A 22,312-nucleotide genomic window follows, 5' to 3' on the forward strand; every position below is an offset into this window, starting at 1 on the left:
AACATTTAAAATAAAAATTTAAATAGTATTTAAATCTGAGCACATTGTTAGAGAAAGGCTTTGTGTTTTAAATATTTTTTGCACTAAGCAAATATAAAACAGAACAGTAGAGGGGTGCCTGGGTGACTCAGTCAGTTAAGCATCGCACTTCAGCTCAGGTCATGATCTTGCAGTTCTTGAGTTCAAGCCCCGCTTTGGGCTCTGTGCAGACAGCTCAGAGCCTGGAGCCTGCTTCAGATTCTGTGTCTTCCTCTCTCTCTCTCTCTCTGCCCCCCCCCCCCACTTTCTTTCTCTCTCTCTCAAAAATAAACATTAAAAAAAAAATGAACAGTACAATAAAGCCATAGATTAAGACTGAGTTCTATATTTCAAGGGAAAGTTATTGATGGATATAAAATGTGTCAATTAAGAACACTTAGGTTTATTTTTAAAGAGCCACAGAAACTTCTGTGGGTTCCTGATGGAAATTGGCCAGATGTCTGCAGCTCTAAGCAGCTTATACAAGGGATATTTATGCTGATGGAAATTTCTTTAGACACTGTCCATGAACTAAAGCTGAAGCCAAGTTATGGCAGCTCCACTCTTGACCAACAAAGGACCCCTCAAGATTGCTATGAGAGTTTTCATGATCCAGACTGGGGCTGCCAGTGGTCTTCAGTCCACATTTATCCTTCCCTTCCCATGAGAAAAAGAGTACTCTTGGGTTAAGAATCATGAAGCCGAAAGGAAGTGAAAAACAAGATGTCATAATTCAAAAACAAACAAAAACAAATCCCCCACCTGGGAATCCGTATGAAATAATATGGAAGAGGAAATAAACATGCAGCATTCAATGGGTAAATGCAGAGACGTTTGTTGCTACTTCACTATTATTAAATTGACACATAAATATCTAATACGCTGAAAGCAATCTGAGAAAGCTGTACTCTAACAGCTGGTGATGGAGTGGCTGATACCCACTGACAGCTGGCTGGTGTCGATGTCTCCAGTGACTGCCATCATTGCTCCATCTGCTACAGGCATGTGCGTCCTAAAAACTTCACACTGACCCTTACAAAAACCACTGCAGAAATTATGAAATAGAATTCCACAATAATCCGTGTTATCAATATTTACCAAATATCAGACTTCTGCTAAAGCAGGGAGCTTCAAAAGATTAAAAGCATCTGGTGTCCTGGTGATGAACTTCTTTTTTTCTCAATTTTCTTCAGGGTTTCTAGTTTATGATTATTATAGCTTTATTTTCTTATTGACCAAATGTCTTACAAAATTGATTTAATATGTGCTGCTTCCAAAACCTCTTAGACTACTGACCTAGTAACACATGTCTTACTATCAGGTCAGAAATTCAAAAACACCACTTCCAATTTGCAGCAAATTCTCCTATAATAACAAGTAGAACAGGGCGCCTGGGTTGCTCAGTCAGTTGAGCGTCTGACTTTGGCTCAGGTCATCATCTCACAGCTCGTGAGTTTGAGCCCCACGTTGGGCTCTGGGCTGACAGCTCAGAGCCTGGAGCCTGCTTCAGATTCTGTGTCTACCTCTCTCTTTGACCCACCCCCCAACTTGTACTCAGTCTCTGTCTCTCAAAAATAAATGTTAAAAAAATTTAACAAGTAGAACAATATAAAGAACATGATCACACTTTCTCAAATCAGTTTTAAAGGTGATGAAAGAACCTAGGAAAGAAAACTTTAGTGTATTTAAATTCACTTTAATCTTGTTCTTTCTCTAGAAGTTTGTAATTATAAGGAAACTCTACAATAAAAAATTAATTCTGTCATGTACCTATTTTATCACATCAGAAGACATCACTTTACAATTAAACCACTTACATTTCAAATGCTTCAATTATCATATATACATTCTTAAAGCACATCTATTACAGTGAGGCGTATATTTAAGCAGGTTGATGGATTCAGGAGCTTGGGAAGGTAGGATGGGGGGGTGGAGGGGAGAGTGAGAAGAGACTCCAGAACAAAAATGCAAGCTGCACAGCATTATAATTACACTGTAGGAAAAAAAAGAATCAGAAATTTTGTTAGCATGCAGACACTGAAAAACAGCCTAAAAAATCTAGAATAGATTCACTGAATAAGATAACCCAATGGATTTTAAGGAAAATAATCTTCATTCAATACATTTAGACTTCTTTTTTCTTCTTTGACCCTTAAACTCGGCAACGTCTCAGAAATTTAACCTTTTACATTTTATCTAACGTGGAGGTCATAGGCAAATAGATGTCATTCAACTGCCATAACTTCCATTGTTTAAAACTCAGTGATTGAAATTACTTCTATTGCCCTAATTCTTTATGCAGAAGATAAAGTTGCTATCAGCAGAGAGAAACTAATTAATAATTTAAACTATTTTAATTCAGTCATTCTAAGTTTCTAAATTTAGGGGTGGGTAAAGGATACAGTCTTTTAGAAGAAAAACTGTAAAATCATGCTGCCACCGGACTTTCATACAAAACATCATAATGAAAACATTAGTATTTCTGGTATGCCTGTTCCCACACCAGCCCTACAGGTGAATAGGGCAAGAATTCTCTCCCCGTTACTAATTGGTTTGCTAAGACTCAGACACACGAAATGACTTGCTTATAATCAGAGAGCCACTTAAAGGCTATACTGAACCAGAACCTAGGCTTTCTAATATCACAAAATGTACATCAAAAGAATAAATTAATAACGTATGGTTTGATTTCTAGGTAACCTAAAACTATATTCTCCAGATATGGTGGCAGGGGAGAGGACTTCATCATTTCTGAAATCTACTTAGCAAAAGTCATCAAAATCCCAATCTCAGTTGCTTTGGAATTCCTGACTTCACCTATTAAAATTAAGGTTATTTTGCCATTTGACTTTTAGAAAACATTCGGAAGCCCAGAAAAGAAGAAGAGAAGCAATGATATTTCTAATGCAGTGAAAGGACAGTGGAGGCTCCAGGCTTTTTAGAGCACAGAGAATCAGCACCAGGTGACAATTCCTGTTGCTTGCTTCACATGCTCAGGATGCCGAAGGCTGGGTACTCCTGGGGCTAGTCTTCAGGATATTTGCAAAAAGTGACGAAACTGCAGGAAGCCGCGCAGGTGGGAGAGCAAACCACCTGAGATAATACACGCTCACCCCTTGAAGGTAAACTTGTGGCTTGATGATCCAGGGGTTGGAAAAGAGGCTGTTCACTGCCTTGGTCAAGAGGAGTTGGGTAGAAGTGTTCGTCTTCACACCAGGAAGAAGGTAATAAGAGTCAACTTTGAACTGATGTCATTTTTAGCCCTAAAAATCTTTATAAGTATATATTAAACAATTACATAAAGTTGGTGGATTTCAAAAAGGATACTGTACATGCTTTTTAAAAAATCAGTTTCTAGTTCTTCTGGTTTTTTTAATTTTAATTTCTATTTTCCTTAAAATTTATCACTGCCATCTTGCCTCCCAAGAACACAAGTACATTTTACACACATGCACACACACATACATCATTCCTACACCAATCTTTAGAGAAACCACTAAAAAAGAGATGGTCATTTTTTAAAGCCTGATTGTAGTCACTGACAAAGACAGAAAACTCGATTATACAAATACTGATTACAGTCTACCTGACACTGAAGTCTTAAAAGTCCAATCAAGACTTTTCCTTATTATGTTGTCCAATAGTTTAAAATACTCCACAATTATGCACAAATTTATGATTTGCATAGAGCTTTTTTAAATAAATAGCATGACAGTTCACCAATGTTATTCACATGTAAGAACTCGTGTTACATTTAGGTCACACTTAGTAGGAATATACAGTAAGCTTTCCACAAAAGAGGTTAACTCTTGCCATTATTAACTTACCAAAATAAGATGAGTAACTCGAAAGTAGAGTCAAAAAGGCAATCGCATCCTGTTTCAAGGCTTTCATACTATTAATAACCAGTTAATATTCCCAATTAAATGAACACTGGTTTCTGGGTTGAAACCACACATCTTTTAAAAAGTAAGGCTATCTGGAATTACCTTACTACCCAGGGGTATAGCATTTAGACTGTTGTCCTAAGGAAGGCAATCAACTTTCAGATTTACCTAAGCCACCGAAATGTACTGTCTGGTTCTGTGCTACAAGATACTAGATCTTGGGGTGAGGAATTCAACATATGAAACATAAACTTTGTCAAAACATTAGGAACTGATTTTATAAACTGTTTCTTCTGAAATTATTGTAAGCCCTTAATACAAGCCAGAATTGCATGGTACCATTTCCAGGGCCAGGATGGGGCTGCAGGGGGTGATCAGGAGAACTTACCTAACCGTGGTCCATTCAATCTTCTGGCTCCTGATTCCAAACCCTAAGCCTGACCCATACCTGACCATGTGCCCTCAACTCAACCCTTCCAGGAGATCGCTGCACTGTGGGTGGTTCTGCCCATGGCACTTCCTGGTTGCCAACCCTAACCCTAGCCATGGCTCTGGTTGTAAGGGGGCCCACCTCTTGCATTCAAGAACATAGATCTTTCATTTCTGAAAATATGCAATGATAGGACATATTACATGATAAAAATCATTCCCTAATTGGAAAGTTATAAAAAGATTATTACCTATAACAGTATCATTTTTTGGCTGAGGGGAAAGAGAATTGGTATGGGTACAGAGACTCAAAGAGCAGAAGAGTGTGCATGAGTAAAAATTACCAGAAAAATACAGTGGAGGAAAAGCAAACCAGAGTTAGGATTAGCATTTCATTACTGTGAAAGGTACCATGTGCCGTATAGAATGTGCTAATGATCAGGCCGAGCCTATGATTTTATATGTGATCTAGCTATCACAAATCCAGAAGTGACTCGGAGGGAAAAGCAAGCCACCCAGAGCAGATTCACACCAATCCTGCAACAAGGCTGTTAACTTAAGCCAGTTGCAAAGTGGGCTTGCCCTGCTATTCTGGCTGCCCCCAGGTAGCTCTGAAAGCACTTGCTAAATGCTTGTCGTTCATACAAGCTATTCACTCCACCAATCAAGTCTGCAGGAGGTTATTTCTTACATCACACAACTTGCAACAAATTTTTTAGCGAATACTTGCCTTACACAGAAACCTACTTTCAATGAAAAGCTAATTTCCAGTTCTATGAAATCATCTCAAATATACCTCTTCTTGACATTTCTCCTGAAGAAAAAAGAAACCTGTTGGGAGTTCCAATATCTCTGAGGCATATTTGCCAGTTTATTAAAATGTATGTGCCAGATAAAAACAGTCTACATTAATTTGCTATGTAACAGATATAGACAATTTACTCTAATATCATTTCCTTGTGTCTCTGGACAGTTCTCCCACTTAGCCAGCTCCTCCACAGCTGCCTCTCACCCTGACGAGGGCTCCCAGCCCACAGACTCAGAGACTGCCTACAGTGCTGGACCGGGCAACTGCACAACTGCATGGAGCCCTTACAAGTGTGGTGTTCAGGACCAAGAGCCATTATATGAAACAATCATTCATTTAGCAAATATTTAATGTGCACTTAGCGTGTGCAAGTCATTTTAATAATAGTTTTCAGGAATCTAGAAATCAGAGGCCAAAAAGGATTCTTGCTCTCAAACACCACAAACAATGCCATTGGGAACTTGTCACAATTGCTTTTTTGGTAAGGAAGGCAAAGAAAGAGATAATCAAAAATATATGTTTACTGTAAGCTGTGGTTTTATATTCAAGATTGGACTTGAAATTACATTTTCAGTGTCCGCACTATTTTTTGCGGGTGTAAAATCCCATTTTGCTACTAATGAAATCCTCTTCCCCCCTAAGGAATATAGTTTTAGAAAGCAAGATTTCAACTCAGTAAATTTCAACTTTTCTTTAGAGAAACAGGTATGTATTACAGTAAAAAGTACATGATAAACTGGTTTTTCTGAAAATAGGAGATACCCAGAGATAAATCCTTGTTACAATAATAGTTTCAGTGTCTTTGAAGCATATTAAAGTTGATGTAGTTCCTGAAAATAAATTTAAATGAATTTCTCTGCAATCTCAACAGTGGCTTCTTATAATAACCTCCTTTGTATAAATTCCTGGCATCAGGACAACAAAGTTTTATGGTACTGACATATTGATGAAACCTCTGATAGTTTATGTTCACCACTTTAAAAAAGGAAGCATGTGGGAACTCTAAGATGAACACATTGAGAACTCAATAATCAGAACTGAACACATTGAGAACTCAATAATCAGAACTGAACATGTCACTACTTGCAAACTTAGACTGTGGAAGGAAAATTAAATGGATTTTTAAAAGAGTAAACTGAGATCATAAAAACTCCACTTACTTCAAAAAGACTATCCAGGTATGTTTGGTAAATTCCAAGTTAAAAAATATTATAAGACATAAAAGAAGCATTGGAAAAAAAGTTAATCAAATAACAGATAATACAGAACATACTTTAGAATAACAGTTTCTCCTACCATTGGATATGTCACATTTCATTAGCATGGATTTCCTCTGACAGTTCAGGAATAATTACATATACTTTTAAACATAAGTTTTTCTGTACTGTTGTGGAAATTATGCCCATAAGTCACGAGTTTACATGAGGCATATCAAGGAGTATCAGATATTGATGAACAGGAGTGTTTCAAAAATATCATTTCCATATCTGATGAGGTCAAGTAAGTTATCTATGAGACAGGCCCCATGTAACTGTTTCATTCAACACTAAAAAGGATAGAACATATTACTTACATTTAAGAAATAAGTACAAATTGACTCTTATCCTTGTATCTCTCTGGTGAAATCTAACCCCAGCTTTTCTTACATGGCCAACAGTCCTAAATAGACATATACTGGATCTTTCACCAACTAATTCTGTGAACTTAGACACGATACTTAATATCCCTGATATCTCTTTAAGTGAAAAATAACAATAAGCTATTATTTATCATTTAGTTATCATAAATAACACTTTACCTCCTGACACTGTAATAATGAAAATAGATAATACATGTAAACTACCTGAGCACTGTGCTAAGTAAACACCTGCTTTTATAAACAACTTAAAACAAACATAAATTAGTCAAAATCTTTATTTCTCAGAGGAACTTTTGCAATCTGGTAATAGTTGAACGGAATTTAATCTCAAAAACGAAAGGGCTCAGAGTTTGAACGTACCTCAAACTCCTACCTAACTTTGAGTACTGAAGGTGTTTCATCTAACAGGGGTCCAAGGAGGCCAAAAATCAGCCAGAGCTTCCCAACTAGTTAGTGGAGAAACAAAGATGAGCAGAATGGAAGGCTTCTACATTACTGATGCTGTGCTTCTCTTCTTTAAATGTGTATTTTAATTAGCATCAATGAATAAGAGGATGAAATTCTTTTAATTGCCCTCTGATGCAATACATTTTAAGATTTCACATTATATTTTTATCTTTCAGAACATGGCAGCTCACACATTTAGAAACAGCAGTCGTGGAAAAGTGGTTTGGCATGAGAACCTCTAATTTTTATATTAGGCAGAAATAGAGGGGGTTTGTGATTGTAATTTATGTCTGTTTTCCTACCTTGACTGCAGGTTTTTCCAGCATATCCAGGATGGCACTTGCACTTGTTGGGTCCAATACATTCACCATGTTTGCACTGTGGTTGGCATACAGCTGTGAAGAGAGGATTTAATGCATTACTTCTAGGTCAGTTGAACATCAACCGTATAGCATCTATGTCATATAGTAGTCTGATAATAAAAAAGAAGACTAAGAACTTACAACAGAATAGCAGAAATATATAAATTCACTATGTCTGAGTGTGGTAAGCACTGTTAGACTAAATACTCTCACATACATGTAGGGGGTGTGTGTGTGTGTATCGCTTGGGTCTGGAAAACTGCCTAAACTTAAGTATAATGTTAAAGCAGTAAAAAAAAAAAAAAAAAGAGGTAAAACTATGAATAAGTACAACTGATACTTGTCAATAGTTGCAACTTTATAATAACCTGTACCTGTAATTTCAAACTCACTCCCCCCAAAATGCTTCAAAAGTAGTTTTTAGTCCAAAGATATTGGGTATGTATGAACTCCAGATAAATTTCTCATTAAATAATATCTATTTTATTGGAAATGCTATTTCTAATATGAAATGGCTTGAAATAAAGTAAAAACTAAAAATTCAGTATTTCTGGAACTTCAACTTAAGATCCACTTCATCTTGATCTTTCTTAACCCTAGGTGTGTTGCAATTGCCTACACCCTTGCTGTGGTCTATCACAGCAAACAGGGAGCTCTATTTTACAACTACTATCTTCTATCAACTGAGTTGGTCTTTCCTCAAGATTCCAAAATGCTGTAAAATGTCACTCAAAGCTTTTTTACAGTCTTCCATTTCTGCCAAGACCCTGGTCAGAATTTATTCTGTTTCCTCTATACCAGTGATTCTCACCTGAGGCTATCTTTGTCCCCTATGTAACATTTGGTATAAACAGAGACATTTTTGGTTGTCATACTGGGGAGAGGGTGCTACTGGCATCTATCAGGTAGAATACAGGGAGGCTCTAAGCACACTACAATGCTCAGATAGTCCCCTACAAAAACAAATCATCCAACCCAAAACGCAATGGTGCCAGACTAAGAAACATCGCTCTACGCCCAATCTGCGCACGGTGCTATGCGAGATGCTAAAATAGAAGAAAACTCGTTGTATAGCATTGTCACTAGTCTCAAAGAGCTAACAATGTAGATGAAAAGACAAAACAATCACTTTTCATTTAGGGCAACATTTGTTTATGAGAAAAATGGGTGGCATGTATGAAATTTGTGAAGAAATCCTCACACAATCATATCCACAGAGATTTGTACAGAAAGCCTCAGAAGAGACTTGAGTTGGTTCTTTTTTTTTTTTTTTTTCAACGTTTATTTATTTTTGGGACAGAGAGAGACAGAGCATGAACGGGCGAGGGGCAGAGAGAGAGGGAGACACAGAATCGGAAACAGGCTCCAGGCTCTGAGCCATCAGCCCAGAGCCCGACGCGGGGCTCGAACTCACGGACTGCGAGATCGTGACCTGGCTGAAGTCGGACGCTTAACTGACTGCGCCACCCAGGCGCCCCTTGAGTTGGTTCTTTTTTTTTTTTTTAATTTTTTTTTTTCAACGTTTATTTATTTTTGGGACAGAGAGAGACAGAGCATGAACGGGGGAGGGGCAGAGAGAGAGGGAGACACAGAATCGGAAACAGGCTCCAGGCTCTGAGCCATCAGCCCAGAGCCTGACGCGGGGCTCGAACTCACAGACCGTGAGATCGTGACCTGGCTGAAGTCAGACGCTTAACCGACTGCGCCACCCAGGCGCCCCCCCTTGAGTTGGTTCTTAAAGCATGGGTAGACAGAGAAGGGGAAGACTCTCCAAGGTAAGGAGAGTTATATAGCAAAATAAATTATCATTTACTCAGGGGATACTTGAGGCAGTGAAGAGATAGCTTAATGTCAATGGAAAAATGAGATGTAGACCATCACAGGTGAGTGGTATCAGATGATGATGTTCCATAAATTTCAGACTGAGGAAAATACACTGTATCTACAGGAAATGGGAGGTTTCTGGAAGTTTATCATCATCATCATCAGGATAATTACCTGATGAAAATAAAAATTCTAAGGATATTAACCTGGTGATGTTATGTGGGATGGACTAGAAAGTCTAGTTGACATGTGAAAGGCATGATTTGTTTGTGACAGGAAAAGAGGGGTTTCAGTGAGCACTGAGTGAGGAGTGGACACCTCTTGGAGACCAAGGGGAATGTAGTCGACAATGACCCTGAGTTCTAAAGTCCCTGACACCTGTTATTTCCCATAGCAGCCAAGGTTGCGTCCATTCTGGGATATGCTCCTAGTTTCCTCCCTCACAATTCTCAAACATCACTTCCTTCAAAACTTGAACACTCCTGTAAAACCAATGTGCTAGTTATTTTTTGGTGTTTCCTCCAGTTCCTCACTTAGCCCTTGCTGACCTCTCCCTCATCTGGCACTCTACAGTGCTGATTTGCCAGTTTTACTTCAAACCTTTCCTGCTTGTCTGTCACCCCACCTGGTATCACTACTAATCCTAAGTGCTGCTCAGCAAGTATTAAAAAGCTTGCAGAAAGAAGGGATGAGCAGAGTATAAAGTGTAAATGGTAGAGAGTTGCACTTGGAAAATTCTTAAAACCTGATTTTAAACATGGCATGAAATTCAAGAGGAAGCAATTTTGTTCAGGTCTTTGAGAAGAAATGAACCATCTAGGAGGGTCTTCGATATGATTCTTCAGTCAACTGGACACGAGTGAATGGTTTATATGCAGTTTTTAAAACAAGTCCCAGAAATAAACTATTCTTCATGTTATTTCCAGGTCCCATAACCAAGAAATGCACGTTAAAAATTTTTTCATATTAAAAGATTTTCCATAAATCTTAATGTTTATATATGAATACAACCTGAACGAATCAATTATCACTGAGGCACCGAGAGTGTCATAATTTAAAAAATAAAGTAAACGTCTCAAAATCAGTAAGTGTAAGTCGAAGTAATAATCCCCCCAAATAGCCGGAATTTGAAAATATCTCTAAAAAACATGAAAAAGTAGTTTGGGAAGTACCACTTAAAAACATGAAAAATGTATTTAGAAGAGGACACATTATCAAACAAACTTTAGGTGCCTAGGCTTATTGCCTTTGACCCCCTGAACAGCTTGATGACCATCCATTTATGGTACTTTCAGGTGCTGTACAGGAACAAAAGCTTTGATTGTCCCCCTCCCTTTCTCATTGTTCTCAGTGGAGTGCCCTAATCTTAGGCACATCACAAGCACACATTCCAAAAGGCCAAGACTATTAATGTTTCTTACATGTTTACAATGTCAGTAATTTTCAAACAAACTGCTGTTTGTACTTCCATCCAACAGACTATTCACTAAAGTAACTAATGACCTAAGTATTAGCCAACAGCTACCAACAGAATAGGATATTCATAATGCTGATGTAACCAATCATTTTCTCTCATAAAAGGAAAACACTCTGAAAAATATTGCACAAAAGGACCTTCTCCCATTCGCTTGCATCAGGTCTGTGGTGGAATTCGATAAACATGCATTGGACATTTGTTATATACATGTATTATACTAGGTGTCAGGGCGGATGAGAGAGTCACCGAGGATATGAAAAATTAACTGTGGAACTGGAATATACTGGCCAAAACTTACCAAGGATTCAGAGGAGGAGATGCAAGAAGAAAGGGGGGAGGGGCAGGACAGTCATAATCTATTATAGTCACAGCTATGATTGCAGATCCTGGAAAGGCCCCCTGTAGGAAATTGTGATCTGAAGAAATCCTTAGAGGTTAAGAGGCTGAGAGTTGGGATGGAAGACAAAAGCCTTTCATGTTTCTTGAGATAGACCTGGACTGCAATGTATTTTCCTCTCAGGACTGCCTTCGCTGCATCCCAAAGCATTTGGATTGTTGTATTTTCATTTTCATTTGTTTCCATATATTTTTTAATTTCTTCTCTAATAGCCTGGTTGACCCATTCATTCTTTAGTAGGGTGTTCTTTAACCTCCATGCTTTTGGAGGTTTTCCAGACTTTTTCCTGTGGTTGATTTCAAGCTTCATAGCATTGTGGTCCGAAAGTATGCATGGTATGATCTCAATTCTTGTATACTTATGAAGGGCTGTTTTGTGACCCAGTATGTGATCTATCTTGGAGAATGTTCCATGTGCACTCGAGAAGAAAGTATATTCTGTTGCTTTGGGATGCAGAGTTCTAAATATATCTGTCAAGTCCATCTGATCCAATGTATCATTCAGGGCCCTTGTTTCTTTATTGACCATGTATCTAGATGATCTATCCATTGTTGTAAGTGAGGTATTAAAGTCCCCTGCAATTACCACATTCTTGTCAATAAGGTTGCTTATGCTTGTGATTGTTTTATATATTTGGGGGCTCCCGTATTCAGTGCATAGACATTTATAATTGTTAGTTCTTCTTGATGGATAGACCCTGTAATTATTATATAATGCCCTTCTTCATCTCTTGTTACAGCCTTTAGTTTAAAGTCTAGTTTGTCTGATACACAAAAGCCTTTCAGAATATGCATAAAATACGGGGGAAGGGAAGTGAAGGGGTTCCCAGTGCCAAGTGTGCTAATGAAGCTCCACTCTCAAGTGCTTACAACAGCAGAGGAGCCAAAGGGTTAGGGGAGATCATAAAAGGCACCGGCGGCAGATATCTTGCTGGGCGCTTGCCAATATCTATTTTTCCCTTCTTTTTAAAAAGAGAATGGCAAGGCACCTGGCTGGCTCAGTCAGGTAAGCAACTGACTCTTGGCGTAGGCTCAGGTCATGATCTCACTTCATAAATTGGAGCCCCCACATAGGCTCCATGCTGACAATGCAGAGCCTGCTTGGGATTCTCTCTTTCTCGCTCTCTTTCTCTCTCTCCACCCCTCCCCTACTCACACTGTCTCTCTCTCTCAAAATAAATAAATAAGCATTTTTTTTAAAAGAGAATGGCATTTCTGTTTGCTCATTTGGGGAGTGGGGAATGAGTTGGCAATGGAAAACGACATTCCCTATCTTCCCTAGTAGATATGGGTAGCCAAGTGACTAAATTCTGGCCAACTATAGGTAAACAGAAGTTACTGCATAGGGCTTTTGGAATGCTACTTCAAAAGGGGGCTGACTAGTCATGGCTGAACTACACTGGCCACTTTATGACCATGAGGGGATCCTGAGAAGGGAGAAGAGTACAGAGCAAGAAGTCACAATATTAACCCTGAATAACCATGCTGGCACTGTTCTTTAGGCCCCTGTTATTTGCAGCCAAATACAATTCCTGATTATCCCTGAACACAAAGTTATGGAATCTGACTTTATCTGTGTTTATTAGCAAGCCAGCAAATGTTTTCTTTGGTACGCATTTAGGACAGAAATGTTATGAATAGATCCTAATAAAAGAATAACAACTTGTCAAATTTATTTTATACCTGTAATTTAACCAAATAATCATAGAAGTAGCTAAAGAACTTCATTCCTAAGTCTAAAGAATTAGATCAAAAATACGTATTCATCTTGAGGCTAGAGAAACACTATTCCAACTTCTGCTAAACTGGTCCCCCTTTTGGTAACCCTCTCCACTGGGTTAAAATCTGCTGTGGACAGCAGGTCAGGGGTTAAAAAAAAAAATCAAAAGAGTAAGTGGTCCACTTTAGAGTGATCTTCTAAACACATCAAAAATAGATGATACACTTGATTTGGAGGAAACTGGAATTTGGAAATTTGCAATTTGTGTCTGTTGGCGCTAAAGGTTAAGCAGAAAAAGCAGCATTGCTTTTCTGGCCTTCGTGTGAGTCAGAGACCAGAACTTTGGGCCATATTTGGAGGTCTGCTCTCCTCTGGTATCACATATGGTATAGCAGCTCAGTAAATGAAAGTCAGGTGAGGATCAGACAACCAATGAATGACAGGTTTTTCCCCCCAAAACTGGATGGCAGAATGAAGCCCAAATGGGCACTCACTCTCAAAATTTACTAGCATTCTTGCAGCATAATCTCCAAAGTGCCCTTAAAATAACCTCTCTGTCATTGTTTTAACTAGAAAAAGAAGCACGACTCAACTGGCAAAGCAGACATAGGTCTTTCATGTCACATGCCCCCATGCCTTCTGTGTGACTGCAATCTACAATTTTCTCTTAGAAATTCATCCTAACTGATATAGCTGGGCTTCTGAGAATTGAACAGTTTTCTGACACTGCTATGTAATGAGTTTTCAAATAAGTCAGGGGACAATTAAACTCCCACATCAGTTCTATATAATATTTCTTATGTAAACTAATCACGCAGGGAGTCAAGTATCAACATGTGAAAAACTGAGGACCTGTTGAGATGCCCAAGCAAGCGGTGGGGATGGAGAGACAAGGGGAACAACCAACTCAACCTCAGGTGTTGTTGGTAACTTGAGAAGGATTTTCTAATGTAAGTAAGATTGTCTTCAGGGTCCTAAGAATCATTTGTAATTTTTGCCATCTACATCGTGTTGCTGGTCAGATACAGCACTATTCAAAGCAGAACAAAGAACCTTGTCCTCCAGGATATGTAATTTAGAAACAAAGGTGACACAGAGGTATGTAAGGGTAGGCAAGAGAATGACTGGATACAAAACAGGGAGATCGCAGAGAGCTCTCATTACACCTAAAGCTTCAGAGAACCCAGCTATGGAAAAACTCATTGTTCTGAGACAGGAACATATGATGAGGAGTATCTTTTACAAAAAGCAAGTGGCCTTGGAAGAGAGAGAATTGCTGAAAGAAGCGGGAAACAGCTTGGTGCTGTACTTATTCATGAGACCTGAAGAAATGGAGGCAGAATTTCACAGGACTCCACTGGAAAGGACCTTGTGCTACTCCCTAGGGCAGGTACAACAAAATCCAGAAGAAAGAATCCTCCAGATTTTAAGATCTCTAGAGAAAAACAACTCTGCGGGCTTCCTAATATCCTGTATCCTAGTGTCCACTATCCGATTTCCAAATCCCAATTCCTGGTGTAGTAAAAACTGAAATAAAAATGTCCCTGATTGTTATCACTATAAAATACTACGTATTAAATTGTTCTCAGGAATACAGAACTCATTTTGTATGACTGGTTAAATTCATCCTCACAATATCCATACGTGGCAGGAAAGAGACAGACTTTATCCTCATGTTACCAGCACAGAAGTGGAGGCACGGAATGTTCAATGACTTGCCCAATACTAGAAAAGAACCCTTACCCCAGTTTCATGGTCAATCCACTAGTTTTATATTAAGAAAAAAGCCAGAAAACCTAACATTTTGAGGGGCTTTAGAAGAGGAGAGGAAAAACACCATGCGGGAAAGGATGAGAGGGGTAAGGGTGTCAAAGTGATTAAAGATGTAAAGGTATTTTAGTTACATTTTCAGGAAAGAAAAGTTACAGTTAAGAACGCGACCTATAATTTAAGAAACTTAAAGTAACCAGAATATTTTGCCATAATCCCACTCCATTGCTTGTTCTGTAACAGATCCCAGATTCTGAATCACTAATGAAGTATATAACTGCTATCTCTTCTGAAGGAGTGCTACCTCTACGATTTTCTTTTGCTCTTGCATTTTATCTAACGTTATTTTTACTAAGAACTTAATCAGGAACTATAGTCAAACATTAAGTCAGCCAATCAATTTATCATTTAGGGCATGAAGTTAAAATATACAAATGTTTCTGGTCTATGCAATGTCATCTTCCAAGAGCTATCTGACAATCTTATTTTATTTTGGCCTTTGGGAATATCCAACTCACACATATTTACCCATTACCTATTTCCTCTATTTAACTTTTAATTCCTGAAGTAGACCAGAGAAAGTGCCTGCATCTGCACCTTTGTATCTCAAACCAGTTTCTATTTAACATAATTAAGCACTATTGCTGACCACTTAAAAAATCTTCTAAAGGTTATCATTTTGAGTTTACTTAGAATTCTAATTTTCCTGTTCTCTAATGTGATATAAGAGTGAAATTTAGATTAATACCAAATGATACTTTACGAACACATAAGAAATTGTTACTACTTATTTGGAAGTGTGAAATAGGTTTTACTTTTTCTCTTTTCTTAGGTTAACAGCAACAATCAGCACACCTAGCCCCCCAGATCTTTGTTTCTAAATACCATTCCACAATAAAGGAATCAGGGCTGGGTCAGGGAAGCTGGAATATTTTGCTGAGACAAAAAGCACGGATGTATTCAAAGAATGGTGGAAACAAGTGAAAAGGACAGAGGAGATCGCTTGGGGGTGTTCCCACTGGCCAAATTTGGAATGATTTGAGCACAAAGAAAAATAGGAATCGTAACTGATAACAAATAATGAGAGAACCCATATGTCCAAAGTGATTCTAAAAAAGGAGACAGAGTTCTTTATAGAAGAATGCCAGCTAGGGGCGCCTGGATGGCTCAGTAGGTTAAGTGTCCAACTTTGGCTCAGGTCATGATCTCACGGTTCGTGGGTTCAAGCCCTGCATTGGGCTCTGTGCTGATGGCTCAGAGCCTGGAGCCTGTTTCAGATTCTGTGTCTCCTCTCTCTGTCCCTCTCTTGCTTGCCCTCTGTCTCTCTCTCTCAAAAATAATAAACATTAACAAAAAATTAAAAAAAAAAAAGAAGAATGACAGCTAACCCGCAGAAGGAATAACAGAATTCAAAAAATTTTGCAACAACCACTGAAATAACTCATTTGGAAATAACTATCCATAGATATTAAAGCTTTCATGGGCTAGAAGTTTGTTAGGAAACAGAATAGTCAAAACAGTTTCAATGTATCATCCAATAGGTTACTAATTATAAAAAGAAGATATGTTTCAGTGGCAAATCTGAGGACCTTAATCAAGTGATCAAACTTAGCATCACCAAAAATAGAACTACATCGTGTGCAATGGGAGTATCGTAATAAATGACCACCTATGTGATATTCTTGCATAAAAGGTTTAGTTTAAATCAATTGTGGAACATTCTATCAATCAGCTGGTATACACTCAAAAAAACGTCATTGTCAAAAAGCAAAAAAAAAAAAAAAAGACAAAGTGACAGAACTATTCTAAATTAAAGGAGACCAAAAGGGAATGCCACTAGATATACTATGTGATCCTTGATTGGCTCTGAATGCAAAAGAAAAAAAATCCATAAAAAATCATTTTTGAGATAATTGGAGAAATCTAGACTGCTTATTACAGGATAGTACTGTATCTATGTTAAATTTCTTAAATATGATAATGATACTGTGATTTGTAGGTAAAATGTCATGGTTTTCAGGAGATGCATGCTGAAATATTTAGGCATGAAGTGCCATTATGTCTCCAAGGTACTTTCAAATGGTTTAAATAGAGAGCAAAAAAATGTACAATATGTTAATAATTGTAGAAGAAGAATATATGGGTGTTCTTATACTGTCAAAACTTCTGTGGAGTTGAAAATTTTCAAACACGAAAATGGGAAAAATTTATAAACACCAATAGAATAATATGCACACCTTGACAAATAGTATTACTTCACTTGTGAACCACTGTTCACTTAACAGTGCACTCTTGAGGAGGGTTTAAGAGTACAGGTGTTAGAGTTAGACCCCTGGGGTCCCAACTCTATCACTATGACCTATGCAGATTACCCACCTTCTCTCTGCTATAAAATGCAGATCATAGGTTGAATCTGACAAAGTTGCCAGAATTCCCATTTTTTATTGAACAGGAAACCCACATGGTGCATGTAGAACTTATCCATAGAGTTCCTGGAACAGCCAACTGAGAAAAATCCAAATAAAGTGCTTAGGACAGTACCCATCTCACAGTAAGAGCTTAATATAATGGTAGCTATAATGAGGTTAAGGATGGCAAAGAGGAAAGGCTCCAGTGTCTGAGACATTGTATTAAGAACTGAGGGAATACAGATCAATGAGATGCCAAGTCCTCATCCTCAGGAGGCTAAGTCCAGTAAGGAAAGACAGAAGTAAGCAAAGATGTCTTAATAACAGATGCATTTTTAAAGGATACAGAAGAGGAAATGATCAATTATACAGATTTAAGAGAGTCAGAAAAGGTTTTGGGAAGGAGTAAAATAAATCTATAAGATAACTGATTTCATAACGTAATAATTCTTTAGGATATAAGGAAACATTAAAGTATTTGTTTTCATTGAAAATACTTATATTTGTCTTAGCTGAGGAGATGATGCTGTACTTTTGAGGTTTACTGAGAGATCACTGCAAAAGGCCAGAAAATTTTAATGTAACCATTATCACTTCTTTCAACAATCAGAATTCCTGTGTTTAAAAGAGTTACGGACATAGTTAAGCATCCAAGTCTAGGTTTCAGTTCAGGTCATGGTTTCACGGTTTGGTTCGTGGGTTTGAGTCCCATGTCAGGCTCCATCCTGCTGGTGTAGAAGCTGCTTGGAATTCTCTCTCTCTCCCTCCCTCACTGCCCCTCCCTTTCTCATGCTCTCTCTTGCGCTCGCTCTCTCAAAACAGATGAATAAATGTACAAAGAACTATTTTTAAAAAATGGAATCACTTTTGTGACCGTGCATAGACTTGATGGGAGGGGCATTTGTGTTTTTAAAGAAAACATTAGTTTATTTACTGTTCCAAATTTATCTGATGAAAAATCCTAAACAGAAATTTAGAAACAACCTAAATGACCATCAGTGAAGGACTGGGTAAATAAGTGGTGGCACAGTGGCCTTCCTGCCTCCAGTACCATGGACTTCAATCCAGGCCTGATCTACCAATAGAGGGACCTCACTAACCCATGATTTAACCATGATATTCTCCTCCTTACACTCACTCACTCACCGACTCCTTGTCATGTTTACCCAGCTCATTGTAGTAGTTCAAGCTCCAACACCACATTTCTGATTTGACCCCTGCCTACCCCACTAGCCTCATCTGCAATCACATCCACAAAAGTACCAACTAATTGCAATTCCCAGAAAACAACACACTCTGAGACTTCCATTCTTTTCTATGCAATGTGCTTCTTTCCATTGTCTGCTGGACTAATATCTACTCAGGCATCACTACTACTCAGGTTAAACATTACCATCTCCACTTTGCTTTAGACCCTCATTCTGAGTTTGGAGCCCTTGCTTTCATAAGCCTCTGCACATACCTCTATCATAAGTTATTTATGTATCATCATTAGCTATTTTCCTTATCTAGTTCCATTAGACTTGGAGCTCTTTAAATACACAGTACCTTCTCTGAAACAGCATACAGTCTCCCAACAAAGACGGATATGACAGGTGTACAAGGTGTTAAGAGAATACAGAAAAAAAAGATTTCTCTGTAAAGAGGGAGGGGTAGCAAAAACTGTCAGGAAAAGCTTACAAGAGGAAATGTGAACTGAATCTTAAAGGACGAGTAGGAATTCACCACATGGATGGGTGAAGTGCCTTTCATGCAGAGCCAGCAGCGTAAGAGAATCCAGAGATACAAGAAGCAGCAGACAGTCTGGAAATACAATAGCAGTCCACTCTCACAGTGCCTATACAGCAGAAAATAATCCTTTAAAATTAAGGCAGTTGTCAGCCTGGAGGGCCTTACACTCAAAGAATCAGGAGTCCATCCATAATTGCAAACCATCAATGGATTGTAAACAGCAGATGCCACAATCAGACTATATTTTATGTGTTTTCAATTTCTTTTTGGAACCTTCATAAAGAGTTAAGATCTATGATATGTAACAAGGTCATAAGACAGGCAAATTCAATATATTCATTTTTTCCAGTAAATTGTCCTTCCTGAAAACCACAATCTAGTTCTTGAGATTATGTCTTGTGTATCTTTTTCGTCCCTTGTTCACAGAGGTCCTGGTCCTTACACCTTCACAAGTGTGCCGAGCTGAGCTGAACTGCACAAGACACAGTGGAAGTTACCGCACTGGATATAAAAATACGTGAGACACTGACAGTAGCTTCATGGAACTAACGGTCTAGCAGAACGAATGACACAGATCTACAAATAACCACTGGGCAGGGCAGTGTGAGACAAGCTCCAGGCATATGTTACAGCTAAATGCACAGAAAGGAAAGGAGAATTCCCACTGCTAAGGTAAGGAAGGCAGAGAAGAGAAGGTAGCATCTAAGCTAGAACTTGAGGCAGGGCTGATTTTCAAAACGTTTGCAAAGAAAACAAGAATTAAGAAAGAATACAAACTTCCAAAATAAGCGTGGCCATTTATTCCTAACAATGATTCACTTTGAGTTGAATGTTTGCCTAGAATTAGGAGTCACCGTGATGTAAAAGAGAAAAAGCCAACCGAGAGGGGGAAAAAGGATGTAACGTTTGTACAGGGTGATTTTTTTCCCTGGTCAAAATGGTTTTCAAAAACTTAAAACTAGTAGATAACATTTCAACCAACATGCAATGTACTATCTTCCCTCTCCCACATTCTTCATACACCGTTTAAGTTGATCCTCTATGGACACAGTAGCGATGATTATCAATGCTGACTGAAGAAGCTGACGGAGGGGAGGGAAGCTTTGTAAGACTCTGGTGCAGAGATCACCAGATCACAGCTTGGGTCCCGCTCAGATCTCGCCCCTGAGCTCTAGACCAATCACATACCACACCCTCCACTGCAAAGTCTCACCAAGCCCTCCGAACATAGCACATTGAACATGGAAGTCATCACCTGCACTTTCTTCAATGTTCTCTAGGTCACAGAATAACACACCAGAAATGGGCATCATCCTTGATTCCATCTTCTACATTCCTCACAACCATCATCATCAGCCACCATTTTACTGAATGCGAATTAACATATGCTGCAGTTACTAAGCCAAGTGCTTTGTAAGCATTTTTTCATTTGATCCTCATAAAAACCTATGAGGTAGGGCTCTCACCTACACTTTACCAAAAAAGAAGCTGTTGTTAAGAAAGGTGCAGTACGTTTCTCAAAAACACAGTTCACAGTGGCGGTAGCTGCCACACCAGCAGTGGGTGTCTGCAAAGCCCGAGCTCCCCACCACTGTCCTAATGCTACATGCCTCTCCCTCCTTTTGTAACAGTATCTTTCAATCCCTATCCTTCTCTGTGTTCTCACCACCACTACTTAAGATAAAACCTAACTGCTCACCAGGTTTACTGTAATCGCCTCTAATCCTGAGCCTCAAGCGGCTGTTCTCTAAACTACCAATCAGGAAAACATTCAGAAATTAGCCCCAGAACCTCAAATGCCTATAGGTCCCAGGCATTTGCCCTGAAGGAGTAAGCCACGTGGCAAAATGGAGTACATGCTTTTGCCAAACAGGACAGCCACTGAGCAACCAACCCCAGCCCACCGATTCCCGGCAGCAATACAGGACTCCCGATTTTGCAACAAAATCTGATGCTGACAACCATTTTTCCTGTGAAACACTGGCAACTATTTCAAGAAATGTTAAAATACTCTGAAAGGGAAACCAAGTTCACCTGTATGCAAAATCTGACCTATTAGCACAGCTAATACAGCTTTTGCTGTACCCTATAGCAAAACACACCTCTCACCCAGTATTGTCCTAATATGTGCACCTTCAACACTGACAATGAACAACATGGATGCCTAGAGCTTCATCCCATTGCAATGATATCTGCAGTGCAGAGACATCAAGCAGGTAATAGCACTCAGCATATTTCTGTACAATGAATAAATCAACTAAACACCACCCAGTCCATAAAATCTTCCTGGATCCTCTCCAGCAAGAAGTGTCTCTTCCTCTGAACAGTCTCAACTCTTTGTTCCAAACTCTTTCCTACTTTAGAATCCTAGCAGGAATTAAGAGACAATCATCTTACCAAATTAGCTCCTCACAAAAGAGAGTCTATGTTTTACTAATCCTTCAATCTCTCCCAGCACCTAACTTAGGTCCTTGCTTCCACTAACTTCTCAAATGTTTGTCAAATAAGTCATAGCAACTCTAAATGTAATTCTACAATTGAATTCTAGTTTCTTCCGGTTCCTTTTCCTTTGGTTAGCTAACCAAATCCATACTCCCCTCTGAGGTTTGCAAATGGATATTATTAGAGACGTGGAAAAAGAATGGTTCAGAAACACAGACAGCTATTCAATGAAAATTTTATTTTTAGAAATGAATAATATGAGAAATCCACTTCCAGTTGATTGCTTTCAAAAAATGGGCATAAGAACAAATGTATTTAAAAACATGCTAATCTGTGGATATTAGGAAGGACCCTAGTCAAACACTAAGGTGTTCAAAGTATTCCATATATAGTTATATATCATTACACTCTATATGTTCTACATATTGACCACACACTAATAACAGCAAACATTTATCAAGAATTGTTCTGCATGAGGCACCCATAGCCAGTGACAATTTGCAAAGTAGATCTAGTGATTAGGAAATTGTGGCTCAGAAAAGTTAAATAAAATGTCTATTATCTTATAATTGGTAAGTCACAGGAATAGGTCCTGAACCTAGGTCTGTTGGTGACACATTCTACAGTTCACTCTTAAACAACACAGGGGTTAAGGGTGCCAACCGCCTTGCACTCAAAATTCTGTGTATAACTTTGGACTCCCCAAGAACTTAACTACTGATAGCCTATTTTTGACTGGAAGCATTACCGATAACATAAACAGTTGATTAACACCTATTCTATGCTATATATATTACATACTGTATTCTTACAATAAAGCAAGCTAGGGAAAATAAAATGTTATTAAGAAAGGAGAATACATTTATCGTACTGTACTGTATTTTTAACAAATCCATGCATAAGTGTACCGGTGCATTCAAACCTCTATTGTTCAAGGCTCAACAGCACTTTCTC

The 22,312-nt window shown here is 38.5% G+C and overlaps 1 protein-coding gene across 7 annotated transcripts in view; it reads right to left on the reverse strand.

Moving 5' to 3' along the window:
* Positions 1–22,312, reverse strand: part of NPNT (nephronectin) — an 83,657-nt gene that overhangs the window by 42,040 nt on the left and 19,305 nt on the right. For 5 of the 7 annotated variants that reach the window (XM_086704463.1, XM_086704466.1, XM_086704461.1 and 2 more), the window contains 2 exons: positions 7,531–7,623; positions 3,132–3,224 (listed from right to left, as the gene is read on the reverse strand). In XM_086704463.1, coding sequence (XP_086560589.1) covers positions 3,132–3,224; positions 7,531–7,623 — 186 coding nt within the window. The remainder of the gene's footprint in view (positions 1–3,131; positions 3,225–7,530; positions 7,624–22,312) is intronic. The other 2 variants (XM_086704462.1, XM_086704464.1) reach the window with 1 other exon arrangement.

Source organism: Puma concolor, chromosome B1, assembly GCF_028749965.1.
Source record: "Puma concolor isolate L17-30 chromosome B1, mPumCon1.1.hap2, whole genome shotgun sequence".
NCBI lineage: Eukaryota > Metazoa > Chordata > Mammalia > Carnivora > Felidae > Puma > Puma concolor.